The 24,177-nt window shown below is 33.3% G+C and overlaps 1 protein-coding gene across 1 annotated transcript; it reads right to left on the reverse strand.

Moving 5' to 3' along the window:
- Window positions 1-2,648: 2,648 nt before the first annotated feature.
- LOC129222983 (galactosylceramide sulfotransferase-like) lies at window positions 2,649-24,016 on the reverse strand. Its single transcript, XM_054857546.1, has 5 exons — window positions 24,003-24,016; window positions 20,571-20,834; window positions 16,714-16,883; window positions 8,400-8,664; window positions 2,649-3,361 (listed from the first exon to the last, which is right to left on the reverse strand). The coding sequence occupies exons 1-5, from the start codon at window positions 24,014-24,016 to the stop codon at window positions 2,950-2,952; spliced, it is 1,125 nt and encodes a 374-aa protein (XP_054713521.1). The 3' UTR covers window positions 2,649-2,949.
- Window positions 24,017-24,177: the final 161 nt, after the last annotated feature.

The raw sequence follows: 24,177 nt of genomic DNA on the forward strand, positions 1-24,177 counted from the left end.
TCTCCGAAAAACTTTTATTATTAATTTTAAAAAAGAATTTTATTATTAATTTAAAAAAAAACTAGTAATGCTTGTACATTACATTTTACATTTATTTCACAGTAATTCACTAAATCAATCTTTTGCAGTTTCAAATGTGTAGAATTAATCAGTTTTTGCAAGAGCTGTTTGTGTTCTTTGTATTTCAGGAAATCAAAAAAGAAAATAGGAATTCAAATTAAAAACGTGCACTTGTCCTAATTGAAATTCATTCTAGTTTTGTTAGTTATTCAACGAATGAAAAACTATTTGTAGATTTATAATGTGTGTGAGCAAGAATTAATATATCTGCTTTGATTTGAAAAAAAAATCAGCGTTAGATTGGACAAGCTATTTATTTTCTACCTAGTTATTGTAAAGAGTTTAAAAATGTGCATCACTTCAAGCTTTTTGCAACACTTCTAGGCATTTTCCAATAGCAAAATAATCAGAAGAATACCATTTCCATATTGAAATTTTTATTTCACAGTCATATTTTATCAAACAAATTTATTGAAAATACAGCCGTTTTAAATGTTTTTAAAATACAATTTTGTGGTACAAAAATATAGAATAAAATGCATTATTTTAAGATCAAATGAATCATTAGCATTTTGAAGTTGGAACTAAAGAGCACTGATACATAATATTGTCAAAACAGATCATACAGATTCACATAATGATGAGAAATTTCTCCAGAACTATGCAACATGATTTTAAAATGAAAAATAAGGCGACATTTTTTTTTTTAAATGTGTGTCAATAATATCAATTCTACGAGTCTAGTGTGACCACAAACTCTATCATTTAAAAGCACAAATGCTTTAAAAAAGGGAAATAATTAAAAAAGAAAAGAAAAGGAAGAAGAAGTAAAAGAAAATAGTAGGCACATTTTGATGACTTTTATCTGTTTGGACATCGAATTTTAATAACGAATATTACAATTGACTTTTTTCATAGATACTCATATATTTGACAGAGAAAATTAAATTTGCGTACTCTGCTTTTGCATATTACGCATTCCCGTTTGAATTAGATTTTGTAGATATCCTCAACTTTTCGCTAACTTGTGTTCGATGAAATTCCTTGGAAATATAAGTACACAATTTACAAGGAAATTTCCAAGCTTTAACACATATTTCTTTGGATTTTCAACAAATGTTTCATTTGTTCTAATTGAATTGTTTGAGTTGTCAATTCACACAATGAATTTTAGAGCTTATCACTTTTTTTGGGAGTATATGCAATCTCTGGATATGGTTCATATAGATCTTTTAAGCTTAATACACATTTTTCGTAAACAGTACTAGCCTTTTCAAAACTCTTAATCTTACGTTCCATAACAAACTCCTATGGTCATTATAGACGTAATTCAAAGACATTCCCTTTGAAACGCAGCGATGGATTCTTAATTTATTTTTAATGGATCATGAATACGCTCCAGAAACTTTATAACGTAAATACGCAGTCTCAACCGTACTGGTTGATTAAAGTTCAAATCTAAATAAAAAACCTTCCTGAGTTTTATACTAACAGAAGCAAAGAATAAACATTAAAAATATCTTTTGCTTTTTTACTTTATTATTATTCTTCACTTTATTATCACTTCAATTATTATTCTTCACTTCATTATCACTTCACTATTTCCTATCTTAAGATTCATTATCCTAAACTAAATATGATCACAGATATCTTCTCGTGTTTTGGGTGAGAATATTCCCCAGTGGCATTCTCTTCCAAAGTAGTTTAGTTAAATGCCATGAACTCTATGAGAGGAAAAACTAGTTATTGTCAACATGTGTTAAATGTTTCTACAACGAAACAACTTTCATAGGCATCAATAAATATTATTCCTGAGCATTAGCTAAGCACATCACAACTGCGCCGGATTCAGACTTTCTAGTCGGGATACAGGTATGAACTAGCCGAAAAGCATTTGTCATGATTAAATTTAAGGAATAATTCGTTTATAAGTTTATATAAGTACAAATTTGTACGTATACTTATAAACAAAAAATACATTAAAATTATTATTTTCATATAGATGTTTCTACAAAAGTTGGAAAATTTGTTTTCCAGACTATATAATTTATTTATTTTTTCTTCATTTATTGAAGAAGCTTTTGTTTGAACCTTTTTATTCTTCTTAAGCACTGTAATTCCGATATTTAACTGGCCAAAGTTATTTTTTCCCATTAAAAGTAAAGTGTTTCAGTGAAATGTTATTTTCAATTGTGCAAGACCAGTCCCACCTGCTGTGATTCTCATATTCAAAAACACCTAGACATGAGCAGATTAAAGGTTGTAGTTTTTTTTTAAATAATTTTATACGATTATGTTTTAAAAACAATTATCAAAAAGATATCAAAACAATGAAAACATCATCTCTAAAAATGTGTGTAATCCTTCTCTCAGGGACTTTCAGTCATTCAAATAGACAAAAATGAAATATTATTTCAAAATTGAAGATTTTTTGGGTCTATATTGTTGGAAAGAAGATATTTTGTTTTTTCATTAAAATTAAAGCTGATTTTTTTTTAATTTGTCACCAGTTTAATGGGCAGCTAATTCTTCTTCTTGTGTTTTTAAACGTTTTTTTTTTAATTTTTTGTTATTAAACCGATCCCGATATAGGTATAATCTGTCGTGGGAAGGTAAATCACAGTGTCTCCAGAAAAGAGGTTTTGAGATATTTATAGGAACTCGTTTTGGAGGGAAATGTTTGAATTTGACGATTTTTTCGAGCTTAATTTTCAGCGGAAACCAAGCAAGCAAGCTTTCACAATAAAGCCAAATTACATTAGATGACAAAAATGCAAAGAATAAAAATAGGGAAAAATTAAAACATTTTCAGATATTTCGCTGTACTTTCCCACGTCAGTAATATTCTAACAAGTTCTTCATCCGGCTCTCTATCACAATGCACAATTACTACTGCCACTTGTGCATCCTGTACTTGTACCTCGATCGGTACGGTTTTGGCTTTGGGAACATAAACCTCTGCCTGTAGACCAATTTCTCGGTGAAAACTGGCTCTGCTGTCGTTAGGTCGTCACACGTTTCATTGACTTGACTTTTCTTCACGTAAGCCATGACCATGCGGTTCGTGTAGTACCTTCTCGTGTTGATGACCCGTGACTGAAATTCCTGTTTCTGGACGCAGATGTTGTACCACATCCGCGTCCGGTTCCTCAGGTCATCCACAGCCTCTGACATTTTGTCGTGACCATAGTCTCTTATCCGCTGGGATAATCTACGCACGAAGTATTTGTAAAGGATCATGTCTGCACTGTTGAATTCTTCGAGTCTTTGGAGCAGGTCTTGGCTCATTTTTTTCTTGTATCTGAAACGAATGAACTCCATTAAAAGATTAACAAATACTTTTAATGATAAAATTTTAGCAATAAAATTTTAGAAAGTGTCTTTTTTTACGTCAACCTTCTTGCCAGCACCACATTGCGATGTAGGGGAGAGAGGTGCACGTGAACAATTTTTCTTTCTTTATTTAAAAAAAAATGTAGTCCTTTTTTTTTCTCACCCTTGCAAGTTATATAAATGCTAAAGTGAGTTTGTTTGTTTGTAATGTTTTCATATCTTAACCATTCAACCAATCAGCATAAAAATTTGAATACACGTTCTAATGGGTGAGGAATAGAACTTATGGTACTTTTTATCTAGAAGAAAAGCATTCCAAAATTTTTACCCCAATTTTTAAGCAAATCTCAAATTTACGAGTATTTCATCGAAAAAAAAAAGGTTTTATTTGTTATACTTTTGCAGCATGTTAAAGCACTTAAAAAGCTTCACAATGTGAGCATAACCCAAAATTCGGGGATAATTATTAGAACACCCCCTAATTCCTAATTTTAAGTTGATTTCATATTCTAATACGAGGTTTATCTTCATTTTTAAATTTCGTCTGCGGTTTCTAGTTACGTACAGTGTCTCCCAAAAGTGTTCGTACACCTACGACTTTCAATGAAATAGGCCCTTATCCATTACTTAGAAATAATATTTCGAAATAGGTATTTTATTATAAGATCTATGATCTATTTTGAACAAAGCTACATGAAAATTTTTAATAAAACATTAAAACTTTATTTTTTAAAAATAAAAAACCAAAAAGTGCCCGAAATATTATCTCACAAAAGTCTTCGTACACTTTGAAAAAATTTCAAAAAATTAGTAAATAATTTAACTTTTTAGCAAGTTATTATTTAGTAGAATATCATGCAGTAACAACAACAGCTTTTAAACGTCTGGGAATAGATTTCATTGTTTTTTCTTTCTTTTTTTGTGCAATTTCTGAGTTAGTGTTCAGCCGTACTACGAGTCTTACTGTTTCTAGTTCGCTTTTCGTTTCAATGGTGTATTTTCGTAATCTAGCCACCAGATATCTCTAAATATGTTCCGTTAACTTTAAATCTAGCGATTGAGGAGATATTTCTAAGCTTAGGGACAAATTTTGAGGCACCAAACGCGAACGTTTGCTTCTTATTGTTATCTTGATAAAAAAAAAAACAAAGTTGTTTCCGATTACCAAATTTTGGGCTAATAGTTAAAAATTGTCTTTTAAAGTAGTTAAATGAACAGCATAATTCATTATTTCACGAAAAAATTCCAAATTTCCAAGTCCTGATGCTGAAATGCACCCTCACACAAGAACACCTTCATCGTCCTGATTAACTGATCCAACTATGTTCTTAATATTAAATTCCTCATTTTTTTCTTCCATTTACAATTATACAACAATTTAACCCAAAATGTTGAATTTATTCTCATCTATAAGTAAGACGTGGTTCCAAAACGTTTTGAGCTTATTTATCATTGATTTTACGACGGAAAGCGTAAGCTTACTGTTTTTCGCACGAACAAGAAAATTTCTGCGGGGTGAAATCCCATTTAATCCAGCTAATCAGAAACTTTGGCGAACAATTTTTGGTAAAAATTAAACGTAAAATGTTTCATTCAATTCTGCAGAAACTTTTTCAGTTCTGAAATGTGCATTTTTCATGTTTTTTTTAACTGTAAAATTCCGATCACGCTTTGTTAACTTTGCCAGTTGACCTTTTCTTACCTTGTTTTCTATCCGATTCTTGTCTTTAAAGCATTTTATCAAGCACTTCACTATACAATGGTATAAATTAACCAATTTAGAGACATTTCAAACCAATTTACGGCTGCTGTTAGGGAAAAAATCATATTTCGAATCGTGTTTGTTGTTTTTTACGCATACCTGCCAATTTAAAATAATAAGCAGAATATTAGAAAATAAATACACAAAAAATTAAAGGCAAATGACTTTATAGTATCATTAAAATGCAAAAATAGTAAAAAAAACCACATACGATAACATTAATTAAGAATTTATTCGAAAATATTTAAGCGTACGATGACTTTCGTGTCGTATCTTTTCTCTGTCTCTTCGTTTTTTGACAAATTTCAAAAATAAAATCTGGCAATATTTTGAAAAAAAAAAAACTACTGGGTTTTATTCAGAATGGCATAGGAATGGTGTGAAAAAAAATTGGACTTCATATTCGAATTCAGTTTTGCGTTATTTTGGTTTTACTACAAAATTTCAAGGTGTACGAACACTTTTGGGAGCCACTGTAAGTGAAATAAAATTCGTAACTCCAATAAACTATAGGGGCACTGCAGCCACCGTCTAATGGCGCTTGAAAAAGGTACAACAAACGCATGCCGTAGCATATAAAATGATAATAAGTCTAGTAATTTTTGTTTGTGTGAATGATTTTTTTTTGTTTTGATCGTTTGAAATTAATATTTTAAGTCTTGTGGATATGCTGGCCCATGTAGAAAGAAATGAGAAATCAAGAAGCCTTACTAAACGTTAAAAATTAATGTAAAACATGTAGTTTGTTATCCTAAAGCAACCATTTCCAAGATGTTGAATTCGATATTTATCAATTCTTGATAGAACTAAATTTTTCATAACATTTAATACCAGATAATTTATTTATATGATAATACTATTGTTCATCAAAGGAGGAAGATGATATTTCTTTGGCTAGCACTAATTGTTTTACATTTGATGCTGAGTTATTTCTCAAATTGCCGAATCGGTCTATTTAATTTTTTCCGTTTCCTATGTATCTAATTTCTGAATTAAATGATTTAATTCTATCGTGGTACGCAAATCATCAATAAAATTCTCACGGAAGAATGATGATTTTTCTTTTTGATTGATCTTCCATAATTTCTTTTAACTTATCGAATTCTATAACTTTTCTACCTTTTTATTCCACTCATCATAAAAATATTTTAACTGATAAACAAAATCTCGCCAAGGTTCCTTGCTAGCACAATATCAAAATTATAACCCTAAACACATGTTTAGTGAAAATCTTCAACCGATAATATAAGCAATAAAGTACAGTTGGCGCACTGTTTTAGCGATTAAAATTCTCAGCTTCTTTTCTTGCCAGTTTAAATTCTAAACATTCTTTCTTGGTGAAAATTTTTCATTCCGCTCTGCGACAATATTTTTCAAGAATGTATTTTGCATTCTGTCCATTCCAACTAAATGAAGCAGTAAAATAAAATTAGTTAACTATTTTTTAAATAGGTAGCGATGAAAGCCCTAATTCTTCAGCTAATGTTATAAAATCCTCCTTTCAAGCTTTAGATAAAATAAAAACCTCATACTCATACAAATTCACACAAAACAATAAAAAAAATGTACCTGGTAAAACAATTTATCCTCTTTGAAATAAAATGCTTCAAACAGACGAGCATATTCGTCGCTAATTTCATGATGATGCGAAGTTTGTTAATCCAGAGTTTTCTTCTATTTACACTTTCGCTATTTCCAACAATCAACTCACTTTTTAGAGGAAAATAATGAAAACTAACATTATTTTGAAAAGCCTTAGAATGCCATTGAGGGACAAATTAATTTCTGTTGCTGAAGGCAATCTAAGACACATGAAATGCGTTAATAAATACCAATAACAAACTGCCTATGTTTACCTCAACAGACACACGTGGATCGCAATGTTTTACCTTTTTCTGTAATTTTATAAATCACAGCAAGGTAGCGTATTCGCGTTGTTGGAGTTGCGAATGAAGTTGAATTTCTAATTTGTGGCAGATGATATTTGCCCGAAAAAAAAATTAATAAATAAAAAGCATGAAAAGTTCAAAAATAAATAAAATAGTGAAGGTTCTCTGTCTTAATAATAAAATATCGTCGGTTTTGTAATCAGTTATGTGTGGATAATGAGTGAAAACTTGTTTTATATCTATTCAAAAAGAAGGGTCTTAGTTTTCATGTTTTTAAACAAATATTTTCTGCACTTTCGACCAGTTTTTATAGTTTTTGTAGAACACAATAGATTGGCGAAATTCTGATAAGTAGATGCTCATGAGTCTTTGAATTATTTTCAGTTTAAATTTTTAAATATTTTTCAGCAATTTTCAGAACTTAATTTATCAACACATATTGCTGTCAACGTAGAAAGATCGCCTGATACTAGTTAATATGTAAAGATGACTGAAGTTTTGGGATTTTAAACAAAATTCAAAGAAGCCCAAATTTAAATTCTGAGTCATAAAATTGCTCTATTCTACACATTGATGGAAAATTTTGCCTTTTTTTGCTTGATTGCTGAACATGCGCCACTTGACACAACATTTAGTTTTGAGGGAGGTAGACTGTACAACACAGGAAAATGCAACTAGTTATTTTATATGATCATTTATTTTATTTTTACTATTATTTACTTTTAATAGTAATAAAAAAATAGATAAATGATCATATAAAATGAAAGAGTAGGTTAAAATAGGCATAGGAAAAGCCAAGTCGAGATGAAAACAATAAACAGAATGGGGTTGTTTCCTTAAGCCAAAAGTACTACTTTTAGTCATTGAATTTGCTAAAATAAGCAAAAAAATTAAAAAGAACGCAGAAATACTTTTATTTTCCCAACATTTAATTTTTTAATTAATTTTTAAAATGTCCAAATTTTTAAAACAAGGCGTGGTTTTATGACGTCACAACTGACGTACTTTGGCGCGCATTCCACTGCATTTCCTGCGGCGCAAGGAATGCTTAAGCTTGATGTCTACCACGTTTCCAGGTTATGATAATTCAGAAGCAAATTCAATATTGTGCCCTGCGTTAATGGCATCAGTGAATGAATTTCATCACTTGGGATGTCAGGTGCAGAAACGTAAAACATGAAATTGAATCTGAGCACTGATTAAAATAATTGTTAAAAAATAGTAAACTTCGTCAAATTATTTAAAAAAGTGTCAAAGCCTATGTTTCCAAGCATGCTATTTCAGAAAAAAAAAATACTTTTAAAATTTCGGAAACGACCCCATCGCATACGTATAATAAGCTAACAATTTCTCACCTTTTATTCCTGGCATTTAAATGAAAGACAATGACATCATCCGTGGTCCAGCACAGAATATCCCGCAAAAGGATTAACGATTCGTCCATTCTCTCCTGGACCATCACCAGATCGAACACAGAATCCAGGAAGGTCACGTACTCATGAACGGCTGACGAGTTGCCGAATAATTTTTCGTCAAAACCCAAGTCGAACAGCATTTGGTTGAATCCAATTTTCCCAGCCATGCGTTTCTCGTAAAAGCTGGCAGGCTTTTGATGTTTTCCTGGAAATATGATTAATAAATAAGAATTCAACAAAATAGAAAATAGATTCAGGAGTATACTCAGACAAAAAGCCTTCCACATTCCATGGATATTTACTTTTCATTTATTCCGTGAACCGATGAAACAAAGAAGGGGAGGGACGATTTCGCTTTGTATTTTAATCCTCAACTCCTGTAGCTAGAAATTTTGCTTGAGTGTAGGGGATCACCTAATTTTTCACACATGCGTACGAATAGAGTAAGAGCCCATGAGTGAGAGACCTACGTCATTGTTTTATGGCCCAAAATTTTTCTGCGTTAGGACATTACAGCAGGTAAAAAAGTTTCGCTATTATTTAAGCTGAGTCGCTCTGGCTTTGTCTGGAAACAGGTAGCAAAGTTGCGTCAAAAACTGAGTCATTCTATGTCAAGTGACCTCGTCGTCTCCATCCGACCATCTCCGATTTGAACGAAACTTAATAGAGGTGAGTGAGGCATGGAGACATACTTTTGAAACTCACTTGTACAAACTTTCAGCTTCCAAGACCAAATCCTGAGGATCTACGATTGATTAAAAAAAAAGGCTCCAAATTGGCAGATCAGCTTTGTGAAACGTATTGCCATGTTTGGCATGATTTCCCCATTAAAGGACACTTTAAAGCCCTTTTTTTGAAGGTATCCTAGATTTTCATGATTTGTGTCTTGAAAGCTGAAAATTTGCATAGGTTAGCTTCAAAAGCATGTCTGCACCTTTGTAGAATGTCCTCCAAATAGGAGATGGTTGGATGGGGACCACCAAGTCACGTGACAGGGAATAAATCTATGATGTTTAGCTTTTTGCAGCAATTTTATGCACCTTTACTACCTGTTTCCTGCCAAAGTCAGCGCAAATCAGCTTAACTAATAGCGAACCTTTCTTACCTGCTGTGATGTCCGTAATTGGAACAATTTTGGGACTTTATACTATGACGTAGGTCTGGCACTCAAGGGCTCTTTGACTATAAGCTAAAAGTATTCCTACACTTTAAAAGATGACAGTGTCTCGAATTTCTAGAGAAATACTTGACGAAATGTTCTGTACCATAAACTGAGGCTACTTGAACCATTGAGAAAAAAGTGTTTAAAATCCGTCCTGGTCCTATAAAACTCAATGTATAGACTTAAGAAACATTCTCCATGACAGGTAGCAGTACTAGGCAGAGGCTGAAGCATAAAACAGAGTTTCTGCCATTCCCGCCTTTTTTTTTTTTTGATTGAGTCGGTAGTTGTCTAAACAGTTGTTTTTAGTGTCTTCAAACTTTCACATGCAAGTTCATGGAAACATCTCATATTATCAAAGTAAGTTTTATATTAGCATTCTATTTCTTAAAAAATAACAGTGTTTTAAGGTTATAGCTATATAATTAACGCAGTAACTAATATAAGTTAGTAAAAGTGCACTGGTTGCCTTAAAATGAGGCTACTTGAACCCAGCCTTCAATTAGCTCCAGATCACATTTCATCACTAAATTATGTTAAATAAGGTTTGTAATCTTTTAAAATAAAGAGGTTAGCTACTATTTATACCCGATAACTTGCAGATCTGGCGATAAAAAGGGTCCGAAAGTAAAAGAGAACCCTTTGAAGTAGGAAATATGTGGATTATTAAGAGGAAAAATTACAATTGTGTCCAGATTCAATTAATTCCGGAGAAATGTCTTAGAGACTGGCATCAGCCATTTTGACTTAAGTATATGAACTTGAAAAAGGAAATTAAAAGATCGTTCATAAAAATAGCATGGGCATCCTGTAGTATTTGTAGCGAGGAAGAGCAGGTATTAAATAATATCAGAGAAAATAAATCCATCCAAGCCATTAAAGAGAGGAGTTTTCATTCTTTCTAATGTTTAAATAATGAGCACTTCAATTGGTTTTAGCTGTAGTTAGATTATATTTCTATTTGAGAAATTATGTCTGCCTAAAAATATGTTTTTATTAATGTACGTTGATTTCATATTAATTTATATAAATAATTTGCAATTTATACAAGTAGTTTGCTCACTAGAATGTATGTTTTGAGTTTTCTTTTAAAATCATTGGTCCTTCTTGATACCACCACGTGTTTTGCAGCTTTTTCGCTGAGTGAGACCAAGTAGTCCCAACCCGGGGCTGCTTAAACTCAATTCTCAAAAATAGAAAAAAAAAAGAGTTAAAATTGTTGTTTAAAAACGGCTTAAGGTGGTAGCAGAACGCCCGAAAAGTGCTAAAAACAAGGTTATCAGTGCACATTATGGGTTTAACCGAAACATCAGTGCAAAACTCGCAAAAATATGAAATTTCGGGTCCAAGTAGCCCCAGTTAACGGTACCTTTCTGACGTATAAAAGATATTTCTTCAGCTCATACTTTTCAGTAAAAATTCAAATGTGCCTTTATATGTATGTATGCCTTTAGAGGAGCAGCAACAACTTAAGAAGCAAAATGTACAACTCACAAATTAGTGCTATGTTCAAATTCTATGGAATTTTGTAAAAAAATTCAATTATATTCCCCCCTATACTCAAAAATACCAATTTTCTTCTCAAGTTTTAGGCTCTTAGCAGAATTTTCGATTTTATTTTACCAAACGACCATATATAAAGGAAACACTGCACAGAAAATTGAAAACAAAGAAAAAGAAAATCTAATAAATTATGAACACATTTATATACTTCACTACGCCTTTGCAAATGCATTTTCACTGCTCGATACATTTCACAGCGTTTCTCTAGTGGATGTTAAACGGTGAATCTAGAGAGATCCACAAAGCACCGTTTGCATTTCAGTATTAGAAGCAGAACAAGTGTTGACCATTCGGTAAATGTCACCATCTGGTTGACATCTAATCATTCAAAGCATTATTGCTGACAGATTGTTAGAGATTGATTTGCAGCAGCATTATTGTCAAAGTGATCTTAGAATTACTCTGTAATAACTCAGTAGAGCTCAATGTAGTCATATTGAAATGATCATTGTTTGGGCTACGTAAAGCCCGTAAACAATGTACTACGTAAAGCAATGAAACGGTACACAGTCATTCGTAGTGACTTTGATTCGTAATTTCTCCATTTTAAACTGCACGTCAAATACTTAATTTGTTTATCGTACTTGTTGACGTAATAAAACAAAGGAAGCACATCTAAAGTACTCCGTGTCGTTGTACAAAATTAAGACATAGTGATTGTAAATTCCAGTTAAAATGAGTTAAAAGCCTTGTTAAAAGTGGCACTGGCTTTTAGAGTCACTTTCTGCTACGTCATTTATATATATATGTGTATATATATCCTGTCCGCCCCGCGTAATCGAATATTATAGGTCCCAATAAATATTATTCGATTAAGCGGGGAAATTTTCTGAACCTTTCTAAAATGACAACATTTGTCTTAAAACGTAATAATAATAAAGCAATAGCTATATAAATGAATTAACTAATGTTATTGGCAAAAACTTTTTAAAATGAGCTAAGTTAACAACAAAATAGTTTAATAATTAGTAGATATATATTACAAGTACGTATGAAAATTATAAAAGTAACTTACAACTTGAGTCATTAAATCTTTGTTTTAGCACCTTTTTTCAGTGCATTATTTTTTGAAAAATTACATAACAGTGGTTTGCTTTGCAAGATCTTGTGGGATCATATTTTTGATCCCCCCCCCCATATCTGCTGTGTTTTACATTTAATATTTATCAGTTTATCATCATCTAAAATGAGAAAAATTTCTTTGTGTTATTTAGTTCAATTATCGACTGCGCTATTTTTTTTTTTTTTGTAACTGCAAATTTAAAAGAAACTATAGAATAGTGGAAACGTTTCGATGGAATATGAATTTTGCTTTTCTCGCCCATTGTCGGCGAAAATCATTACTTCACATTTTTACGTCAATAATTGTTCTTACTTAATTTATTCAAAACTTTTCTATGCAAAAATATTTGCGAAAGATGATCAATATTATTCGATTATCCGGGGAAATTATTCGATAAAACGAGGATCTTTTTCAAGCGTGCTTGGGAACTGAACTCTGGGGGTTCCGTGTTCGGCTGACCACCTAGCTGGAACATCTCCTCTTGCATCCCAGAGCCCTCGGTCATGAAAACTGAAAAAAAAAAAGAAAAAGAAAAGTAGGCCCCACGGGCTGCGGCGCCACAGAGAGTTTAGTGCCACTTTAAACCAGGAAGATAAGACATTTAAACATGTAAAGTGAAAACTCTTTGTTTTCACTTTACAATCTCGCAATATTTCTGTCATTTATAACACAGTATGGGTTATGGGTATTACAATGTACTAGAAATAGCACCTTCAACAACTTCATAAATAGTCCAAACAGTCACTTCAGAATGGTTGATGGAATGCATTGTGTACAATATTGCCAACTTTCTTTCTGAAATAATTAATCAATTCCTTTCTATAATAATTAATAAATTCTTTTCTATAATAACTGATAAATTTCTTTCAATTAAGCACAGGCCGTGAAAAATCATTATATTCAAAATTCAAAAGGTGTAATGAGCAGAAAGTTTTGCTCATGCAACCAAAATTTTAAAAGAGCTTATCCGGCATGAATATTTAAACAGTTGTTGATACACAGTACTTAACTGAGTAATGATTTCTTTTGGTAATGGATTGCACGAAAGAGGTCAACTGAATTCTATTGAACCGATCGATGGCCACTGTCCGCTGAGACTGAACCTCGATTCCAGACGAACGATTAAGAAAGAATCGGAAGCCCGCAGAACATTCATAATTCATCCACAAAGAGACGTGCATATGTTCACAATTATTTCAGATTTAAAAAAACAAACAAAAAAAAGGTTAATTTGAATGTTGACCTCTTCAATTCAAATTATGTTCTTCGCAATCACGAGTGTGTGTCTATGTAGGCATGTGTGTAGGGGGTATGTGTATGTGTATGTAGTCATGTGTGTTTGTGTCAGTGTGCAGGCATGAGTGTGTGGGTAGTTGTGTGTAGGTGTGTGTGTATGTGTCTGTATGTATAAATGTGTCTGTATGTATGCGCGTGTGGGTATGTATGTGTTTGAGTGTGTGTATGTGTTTGTGTGTGTATGTGTTTGTGTGTGTATGTGTTTGAGTGTGTGTATGTGTTTGTGTGTGTGTATGTGTTTGTGTGTGTATGTGTTTGTGTGTGTATGTGTTTGTGTGTGTATGTGTATGTGTTTGTATGTGTGTAGTTGTGTATGTATGAGCGTGTGTGTAGTTGTGTATGTATGAGCGTGTGTGTAGCATATGGATACAACCTGGAGACGGTTTTCGCTATAGGAGCAGCATCGTGAGGAGCCGGTCGAGGGTGATGCTGCAGAGGGTGCTGGCGGAAAAATAAAATGATAGCACATCAAAACAGTCAAGTGAGAACAATAAGCAATCGTGATTGCTCAAAAAAAAAAACGGATTTTTTTTCAAATTCATTGATATTGCTTTAACAAACAAACTTAAGAAATTAATAAAGGCACGGTTTCCCTAAAAAACATTATTAGCTCACTGAAATTTCAATTTGCTTAAATAGAATGCACGGTAAAATGCACAGCAGCCAGCTCGAATTACACACACTTAAAAGCTCAAGAATTGATACGCACTCCTTTTCGAATGAAAAGAAACTATAATATAAGAGATCGCATATAATTAGTTAGGTATTAAAATAATTCATGGTATAGTAATTTAAATCAGTTGTTGATTTTACAATTGGGTGTTCAGTTTATTTGATTTTTGTAGTGGAATTGCAAAATAAATTTGATTTATACGTTTGGGTAGGAAAGCGTATTTAAGTATGACCCGTTATTTTTTACTTTTTAGTTCCTCTTTGTTTTTTGAAGTCGGTTCTTTTTTTATTTGAAAATAATTTATTTCAAAAAAATTGTGTATAGAATAAATAAATATGGGCTTGTTATTTATGGTAGGTCATTATTAACGGACGAATTTAATTATATGCCAATAAAGTAATCAATTCAGAAGCAATCATTTTTTACTGCGATTTGTAATTTTTTTCAATAAATTATTTTAGGTTCCTTTTAGAGAGATAAGTTTAATTTTATTTATTGAATAGCTATGATAAATTCTTTAGCACTGGTTCAGGGGTGGTAACTTACTACTTAAATGTTTGCTTGGTTTTAAATTGATTTTTATTAATTTATTCGTTATTCAACGACATTTTTCTTGTTAATATAACAAATGACATTGTTAGTAAATATTTTTATAAAATTGAATTGTTTATTAATACTAATAACACATGTAAAGAACTTACATTCATTTTTAAGCTGAACATATATATTTTTTATTTTTTTATTCCTAACCTCGATTTTTCCGGCATGCCAAAAAGGACCAGGCAGCTGTTATTGAAAATCTGATGTGAATTTTGCGGCATGCGGGGTAATACGATATTTATTTCAAGATATTTTAGGTTTATTCTCCCCAAGCGTGGATCCAATAGGGGGAAATGAGGTTCATAATCCTCTCTCTCTTATCGACAAAATAAAGGCTAAAACTGCCTTTTGGACATTTTTAATGACCCATGTGAGATCTAAAATATTGTTTATTGGTTAATTTTAATTAATAACCTTATAATTCTTCTGTGAGCACCGTAATTGTTAAATTAAATGTCAATGCTTCATCCATCTTAAAAGACTGCTTTGATTAATAAATGGCAAGTTATTGTTCTACACCGTAAAGAAATCAAACATAATTTTGCATTCCTAATTTCGGCTAATATCGATTGCCAACTCTGTGCGTAAGGCATTTTACGAGGTGCAGTCAAAGCTGTGTATTGCTGCTGCAACCATCCTGGTATTCAATGACATGCCGCGGAGTTATTTCTACTTCAGGGCTGTTGTTGGAACTTTTGTACTTAATATCGTCAGCAGAAATTTTTATATTCTTGCGATGCTCCATCCTTAGTTTTATGAGAGTAGTAGCTATCTTCCTGCCACTATTTAGTTCAGTTACTTGGTATTTAGATTTTATATTGGCAGGATCAGGAATAATACATTTAGATTTTGCAATGGCATTTGCATCTGCAAGGGAAGTAAAGATGTCAGTCTGCTTTCTGATCTTTTTCGCCATCAGAGTATGAAATTTCATGAAATTCTAAATTCACGTGAGCAGGTATCCTTTGTAGGCTACATCTTTTGTGCCTGCCGGTAGACTTGTTGTAGGAGAGCTATAACGCCTGAAATTAAATTTGCATAATCCTTGCACAAAGCATGTAGGACCATTTTAAGTCACTGAAAACAGTGATTCCATATAATTGAGCGTCTAGTGCCTTGACAGCAGTTCTGTAAAATCCTATGCTGTTTTTCCATCTCCATCTGTAATATCAATCCTTTATTCATCAGAAAACAACAAGAGGGCTCTAGTACCTCCTTTACTAAATGTGGAATCGGATGACACATCGGTATATGATAGCATCACGGGAGATAAGTCAACGTTTTAGTGTTAAATTTCTTTTGTTTTACCCTTGGTCTGTGTTTGAGAAATGTTCAATAAGATCAATGGCTAGTGTAGTGTTTTCACGTGTTTTTCAGTGGAATACGGCTTCTTTATTATTCTGAGCTATTCGAAAATTAAGTGTTTCTTTTTTTTTCTAAACACTCCATCAAACATTCTTCTCATTTTTAATGGGGCTGCGTTAGGCACTATTTAGCCTTTTTGCAGACCTAGTACGATCCCCCGATACGGCCTCCATGTGCACTATTAAGGCGCGGATGTCAATGGCACGGATAATTTTGACGCCCAGTTTCTCCCCATATGGAGGCACCTCGGCTCTCTTCGATGCACTACACTAGAGATTTAATTTTTCCGAGATATTCAAAACCAAACGAACACCCAAGGGATCTTTCACGTATCTCATAGTCATATGACATGGGCGCTGACCATTTTCTGCTTCTAGAATATCCACCGACTGGCCACCGTGGGTCAGAACCCGGGACCACGGCACAGAAGGCTAACATCTTACCACCACACCACCCAGCCGACCCTTCAATCATTAGCGGAGATAAATACCATTCAGTAACGTGATTAATTCATTTGTTCCAGTTACCTTACCTAACGTGTCGAACCTCTCCTTGTAGAACCGGTGCATACTGTAGAAAGAGAATAACGATTCATACAACTCAACTGGGTGACGAACGATGGTCACGAACCTAACGTCGTCCGGAAAGTTCCGTCTCATCTCGTCGTAACTCAACCGGCAGTGATGAGTTAGGATGTTGTACCTGGAGAAAAAACATTATCATATAGTTAGTTTGTAATAAAAAGTTGGCTTGGACATCATAAATATTTTCTGCAAGGCAAAACATTGAGTTAAGATGCCACATACGAGTTATTGTTGCAAAGAAAAAAAAAAGTAAAATAAAATAACAATAAAATCTTTATTTCCGAATAAAGTCATAAGATAACTGATAATGAAGAAACTGCTAAGGTTGAGAATGTTTTCCTTCTTAACTATGTAACTGTAAATGCGCTGTTAGACATCAACTGTACACTGCTCACGTGACGTTGCCATATTACAACTTCCTCGCCGAGAATAACACCACTATGTCAGATAATTCTGACAATATTTCATCATCCACAAAAAGCTAAAGCAAAATATATTTTAAAACCTTTTCTTAAATTATTCATAAGGGTCATAGTAGGGTACAAGAAAATATGAGATAAATGAAAACAAACTATTACCACAGTTGTGGTATTTTTTAAAACGAAACTTGGTGTGGGAAGACCAGGAAAATAGTTTCGCGTATTCCATTCAGGCGGCGTCCTCATTGCTTGAAGATGACACTGAAGAAAGCTTTTTTTAGTGATCATGCATTTTCCTCTTCAACAGATCTACAAATGCGTAGTAACTGTTTTCAATTAGTTTTACTTGTCATGTAGATTTTAAAAGGTTACTAAAAACATTAAGATCTCCTTGACACGAGGCAACTTAGTTGAATCAACTTTCGAACAGGCGGTTATTAGGAAGTGTAAAGGGCCTGTTCACATATCGGCCGTCCGTTCCGTCTATCACGTTTCTTTCCTCCCGAAACAGGTTTTCTTTGCTGGTTGCCATGACAGCAAGCCATCTTGGACGGGAACGGTTTCGATTAGAAGAACCTTGATATCTGACTGCCGTCAAAACTAGAAGGGCATTTCATTGATTTCCGCCAAGCAGCGCGCTCTTCTCTCAGGCGGGTGAATTCAGTCACGTGATTGATGTACGGCGACCGTATGTGAATGCTACTCTGCTTTCGTCGGCAGTCCGTCACGAGAAAAACCGGGATGGACGGGAAGAACGGCTGATAAGTGAACAGCCCTTAACCAGGTAGAAAAACTAAGTCATCCTTCACACGACAATCAACAGTGCCTGGTGTGTCCGGCACACCAAGGTTGATTACTTATCAGGACATTGACAAGCGTGTGCTCTAGAGACGAGTAAACTATTGTCTGTTTTCCACGAGAAGACACTTGACTACTCCTTCGTCACGTGGTATCCCATGATTCTATTTCGCTGTTTTCGGCAGAAGGTATATTCGGATCAAAGCATTTTGATGTAAAAGCAGCAGTTTTTAAAACGTAAGAATAACTAAAATGACAACAGACAAGTGAAGCAATTAATAGAAAGGACACTAAGATTTTTTTTGCACATTAAAATGCATGCCCAAGTTTAGGCTGTCTGATTGTCTCATTCAGAAGCGCGTGGATTGCGTACCAAACACCCCCCGCGTAAAATGGAACTCTGCGTTCGAGGAGGTGGTGCGAAGTGCCTTCTCGTGAAAAACGGACAATACTTGACAGTCAACTCGTTTCAGTTTTAACAGCGGTGGGGAGCAGCTCCTCGATTCAATTAGGCTAATTAGAAGAAAAGTTAATGCCGCTTACCGCCTTATGAGTAGGAGATCTTAGCTGTGAATTTCACATTTCCAGTTATTTTGGGTGTGCAATTTAGAAGTCTCCATTCACTTCATAAATCTTGGACTTTGGGATTAATGGAAACAGCTATGTTTTCCATTCTTAAATTTTTTTGGAAAATTAAATTTTGATGTAAAGTCCACCTTCGCACGTATTTTACATGAATTCGGAACATAATTAAACTTTTTGCATGATCTTTTGTTTTAAGGAATGTCAGATTACATTTGGCGGTTTCAGCGGGTCGCGTGTGACCTACGGGCCACAGATTGAGTATTGTTGAGGAAGGTTTTCTTAATTTCTAAACTGATTGTGTGTACTGTAATTATCTACTGACGTCAATCTTTTAGGGAAACAAATGGGCTGTTCTCATTTACCCCATAGTCTGTGGGAGTAAAAGGAAATTGATTTCATTCGTTTAGAAACGGTCGTTGAAATCAAATTTTTCAAAGCCAGTTACTCTTTTGAACATGATGCAGAAAATTTTATCTTCTAATTCATCCAGAACAAAGGGAGGGATCTAAAATTGAAACATTGAAATTATGTTTCCTTTTACCTCTACTGATCATAAATGTGAATGCGAATGTGATCCTTAAATTATTTCACTATTTTCCTAGGTGCACAAAATTATACATGCTAAAATGTACTCCCTTCCCCCTTCTTTTTTTTCTTTTCTTTTCGTTCCTTTTTTTTTCTTTTTCTTTTTTTTTTCTTCTTTTGCATATGTAAATCATTTTGGGTAATCTTTTCACTTGTAACTTTCGAAATAAGATCAATTCGGATTAACTTAAGTTTGTATGATCTACCACGTATCTAGAGTTTCGAAAAACCATTCCAGATTTTTTTTCAGTGCTCGAAATAGAAATCTTCGATTCAAACATTACACCTGTTACAGAAAGTCCTTGAATACACATACATTATTTCTTTCGATTTCCGTAATAAAAGCAGTTAAGGGCTACCGAGCATGGATTCTTGCCTTTCCCCTACTAATTATAGCAACGCTATTATCGATTGTGTAAAGGACAAAGTTTTCTTGGGAGTAAAGAGTTTTCTTAAAATGATTTATGGACTTACTTTTTCCAACTTTGAATAAAAACAAATTACTGGCAATGTTGCAACAAAAGCTTAATGAATATTTAAATAGATAAAAGTTATACAATAACTTGGAGGAAAGTGAAATTCTATTCTTTTCTTTAAAAAAATTCACGTAATTAGTATGGGAACAATGTGTTCTAATTATGCGCACTTTTTAGCATAAAAAATGCTTAAATAACAGAAATAGTAGCTTTATACTGTTGGTTTTGTTGAATTAAAAATTTTTGTATGTAGAATAACTATTGATTTTTAAACTTGATTTGAATGTTAAATTAAATTTATACCGAATGATAAATTATTGTTTGATTCCACTTTTAAACATATTTTTTGAAGAAATCAGCAAAGATATGCTTAAAGCTTTTGCAATGTTGATGTGAGAATAAAACAGAAAAGAACCACTGAAGTTATTCGTTCTCGGTGATATCATACAATTTGTTTGCAGTTTCTCTTTTGCGATCGTTACATCCACTGGTACTTCGATAACTTCTTACATTAAAATTTATAAACATTTGAAATACGTAGAAGTATTACATTACCTTTATGCTAAAAGTAAAACTAAATTAGATAACTTTATAAATGTATAAATTTTCAATAATCCTAAAATAAAAAGAATAATAATAACAGTAATTGCAGATACTAGTTTTGGGATCACATGGAACCACATTTTCAATCCTAACAGTTGTGACCATATGGCTGTAAAGACGTTCGGCTAAAGATTTCTTTTGTCGAATGTCTTTACATTCATAAGTTCGCCATCTTTTTGTAACTAAAGAAGTAATCTTTTATTTTCCCCAAGACACGTGCTTGCATTTTTAATAACATTGAATATATTAAAACAGGAAATTGATACCCAACAAGAAAACATAACTTTGTCTTTTTTCTGGTTGAACTGATTTCAACATGAAATGATTCAATGTACTAACCTGAGGCCGAATCTTCTGGCATCCGGTACCATTGACCAATTAAAAGGCTCGGGATGGCCAATGTAGCTTCCTTTGTGAGGCAAAACGAATGTGAGACCTTTTCTGTAACCGTAACGGGTGAAAATATTCTGGACGCTGGAACTGGCGCACTTGTGGGTCTTCAAGAACACAATGTTCCGCCGGGGAAGACAAGTGTTCGTAAAAGGGTCAAACGGAGGATCTGTGCCGGTCTGGAATTCTTCACTCAGTGTTCCTCTCCACGATCTATTAACAAAAGAGGTTTTTATTTTTAAATTGTTTTTACTTTCAAGCTAAGAACACGGGAAGATGTACAAATCTTTATCTTTGGTTTATTCTAGTAAGAAAATAAAATGTACGCAAATGCGGGGAAAATCATTTCAAGACATTATAAAAAGTGTTTTGTATGTTTGTTATGAGTACGATATGATGACTCTAGTGCAAGCGGGACAACAATTTTTGTCCAGATAAAGACAAAAACTGTTTAAGATTCGTAATTGAATCTATCCGGGCGAAAGCTGTAGCCAGGCGTACACAGTGAGGAAAATCGCTTTATTCGCTCACAATCAAATCGAGCATACCGTTAGATTGGAACGGCAAAATCAACTGAGCAATGATATAGATTCCTTTCAACTCTTCAATAGAATATGGAATGAAGTTTTATGTCCGCATGCTAGTCAAATGCTGCTGAAATTGTTATTGATATCGACTCAAATCTGATTTATGCAGTTTTTACCAAAATGATTGTAAAATCGTGTACAAAGTCTAATATATCCTATAGTATATAGGGTGTCCCAGAATGCCGTGTACAAATTTGGAGGACAGTTAGAGAGCATCGTGGCAAGCAAGAATTATTTCGGAACATATGACCGGAAACGTAACGCTGACGATCTACGTTCACTAGAAGCCAGAAACAGATGGATGCAAAACGATCAGGAGTGGCTCTAGCGCCGAACAGTAGCGGATTTAAGGGGGGGGGGATCCCCCGCCCCCTCCAGGAAAAAGTATTTTAACTATTTCATTCATTATTTTAATTGACTTCTCCATAACAAAACATTTTTTTTTTCACAGTTATTTAAAAAGAACACAAAACGCAAGCATATTTTGAATAAAAGCATTTTTGTTTGCAAAGGAAGTAATACATACTGGAGTCAGAAGATAGAACTGCAAAATATATTTAACTCACTGGTTTCGAATTCAAGGGAACGAAATATCGCGATTAGTTCATTAATTCTTCTTTGATGGAGTCAATAATTAACAGTTTAAAAAAAGTGTGTAAACCTGCCTATAAGAGTTATTTCGATCCAAGAAGCTATTTGCGAAATATTAGATTTTTTTTTCAGCTTATAAAAAATGCAACATGAAAGAAATCACACGGGAGTTTCTTTGCAAAACCATGATATTAATAGAAACGGCATGTAGTATCAAAATGTCACCTCAACTATATCATGGCTTTAAGAATAAATCAGTAACTGCTTTGAAATTAGCGAAGAAATAGTATTTGAATTCTTCAATAAAATTTATGTCTTATGAAGCTATGATTTTCTAAATTACATACTATACAATTAAAATAAAAATTAATTTATAAAAATTCAAATGAGGTATGAGTTTATTTAATAACCTTGACCTCGTGTTATAATTATTATGACAAAATGTTCCTAATTAAAGCCGATCATTCTGTAGCATCTCGGTGATATTATATTGGGTTTAGTACTTAATTTGCTTGAAATGTTATTTTACGTCCATATTCAAAGCACATTATTGCATAATATTTATGTAACGAAAAGTAAATTAATTGGCCTTAAGTGATCCGGGGAAAAAAAACATTTACAAATAAAGTCATGAGAACTGTGGAATGAAACATTTTAAATGCGGGAGGAGGATGGGGTGCTATTCAATTTCCGGGCCCCTTCCAAAAGGTATTTCTGAATTCTCCCCTGTCCGGGGGTGGCAAATTTTGCAGCAGCATTTTGGATCGAATGTTTAAAACACATTTTTCATTTGGGATAAATTTACACAAAAATATCTTGCAAACATAATTCCTTTCTTGTAGCTTGGAAATCTGAAAAGTACTCGAAGGTTGTCGGTCTTTTCGCTTTCCTACGTTATTCTACCGTAATTGCTACCACCAACGTCAGATGGTCAACCCTTGCCTGTCTAGTTGCGAAGGTATACAGAGAATGGGTGGAGTCCTATTACTATCGGAATTCTCCGCCTGATTCTGAGCCCTAGGCCATGTGCTTTACAACCCTATTTCCCTTGCTCGCTTCATGTCAGTTGTTTCGTCGATATTGATGCTTAAACCTTAAATCATTAAGACATAGATACGGAAAGTAGCTGTGGCTGTTGACGCAGGATTTTTCGCAGGAAGAAAGTGAAGGGGGACCACGTGACTCCGATCTTCCACGGAAGAACTTTCACATATCTGCACTAAATCTCGTAGAAATTTGAAAAGTCGTCGACTTTAATTTTTTACCTTATGCCTGAAATCTTTTGCCACATTTTTTTTCTGTGCAAGCGCAAAATTTACTGATTCATGGATAAGTGTTTTTTTTTCTACAGTAAATTATTGAGTTATGCCGAGCTTCTTCCATAAAATGGTATTTTCTCTTTCAGCTGATTGTGTTCCCCGAAAAATTTACCATACATACTAGTAGGAAATTTTCAACCAATTGAGTGATTTTTGAAAGCCCGCTTCGTATCTTTGTAGTCAAAGAACTGAAAATCATTTGTTACGTGTTGTAATTTAGCTCAACCATCGTTGCAATCAGCGCCAATAAGTTAAGGAAAAAATTAGAGAACATAAATATATATTTCATAGGAAAGGAACCTTTCCTTTTTTTTAATAATTATTCTTTCTTTTCTTTCTTGCATTGCATTCATGAGGTTGAATAATATAAAAATTTAAATAACTATCTTGTTTTTATGTTGAACTAGTATTAATGAAACAAAGTCGATGCTAACCTGGTTATGGATTTAAATTTTGTTAATGTTGTTATTAATGTTGTTGTTGTTAATGGGTGTTCTGTTTTTTTTTTTTTTTTTTTTTTTTTTTTTGTCTATGGTTACATTATCACAACGCAGAAAGATTTGCAAAATGTAAAACTTTTGTAAAACGTCTAGGCATTGAAGGAATACTTACAGTCACATTGAAATTTTCACCTTCGTTTCTTCAAGGACGCGTAACTTGAGCTCCATTGAAATGCAAATCGCAGTAACCCCATTACCACAACTACAGCTTGAAAGGGCGACCTTTTCCTTTCATTCACATAGTTTGATACTTTTCGCACTTAAGTTATAAAAGCAAGCTTTCTAAGAGTTTTTCACTGCGAGTTGATTTATTATGCGTTATAAAATGGATGAAGTTTATGAGGTATGGAAGTTTCAGAAAGTATTTTAACTCTTTTAACTAACTCTCTTTCACGCATGCTTAGGAAAAAAGGGACGTATTAAGCAAAGTTTTAAAATGTCTGAATTACATTAAAAATGCATAATACTTAAGTAGTGTTGATTGCTTTTTGGAAACGCGAGAGTAAAAAAAATTTTTACTCATTTTTTATTTTCTCCCTATTTAGCCTACTTTCACTGA

Source organism: Uloborus diversus, chromosome 5 (genome assembly GCF_026930045.1).
Source record: "Uloborus diversus isolate 005 chromosome 5, Udiv.v.3.1, whole genome shotgun sequence".
NCBI lineage: Eukaryota > Metazoa > Arthropoda > Arachnida > Araneae > Uloboridae > Uloborus > Uloborus diversus.

Excerpts from the sequence above, each read along its gene's own strand:
- LOC129222983 (XM_054857546.1), bottom strand. Across the intron at positions 16,884-20,570 it reads GCCAGAAGATTCGGCCTCAG|GTACAACATCCTAACTCATC; the intron begins GTTAGTACATTG and ends TTTTTTCTCCAG. Across the intron at positions 8,665-16,713 it reads GGAGAGGTTCGACACGTTAG|GAAAACATCAAAAGCCTGCC; the intron begins GTAAGGTAACTG and ends TCATATTTCCAG.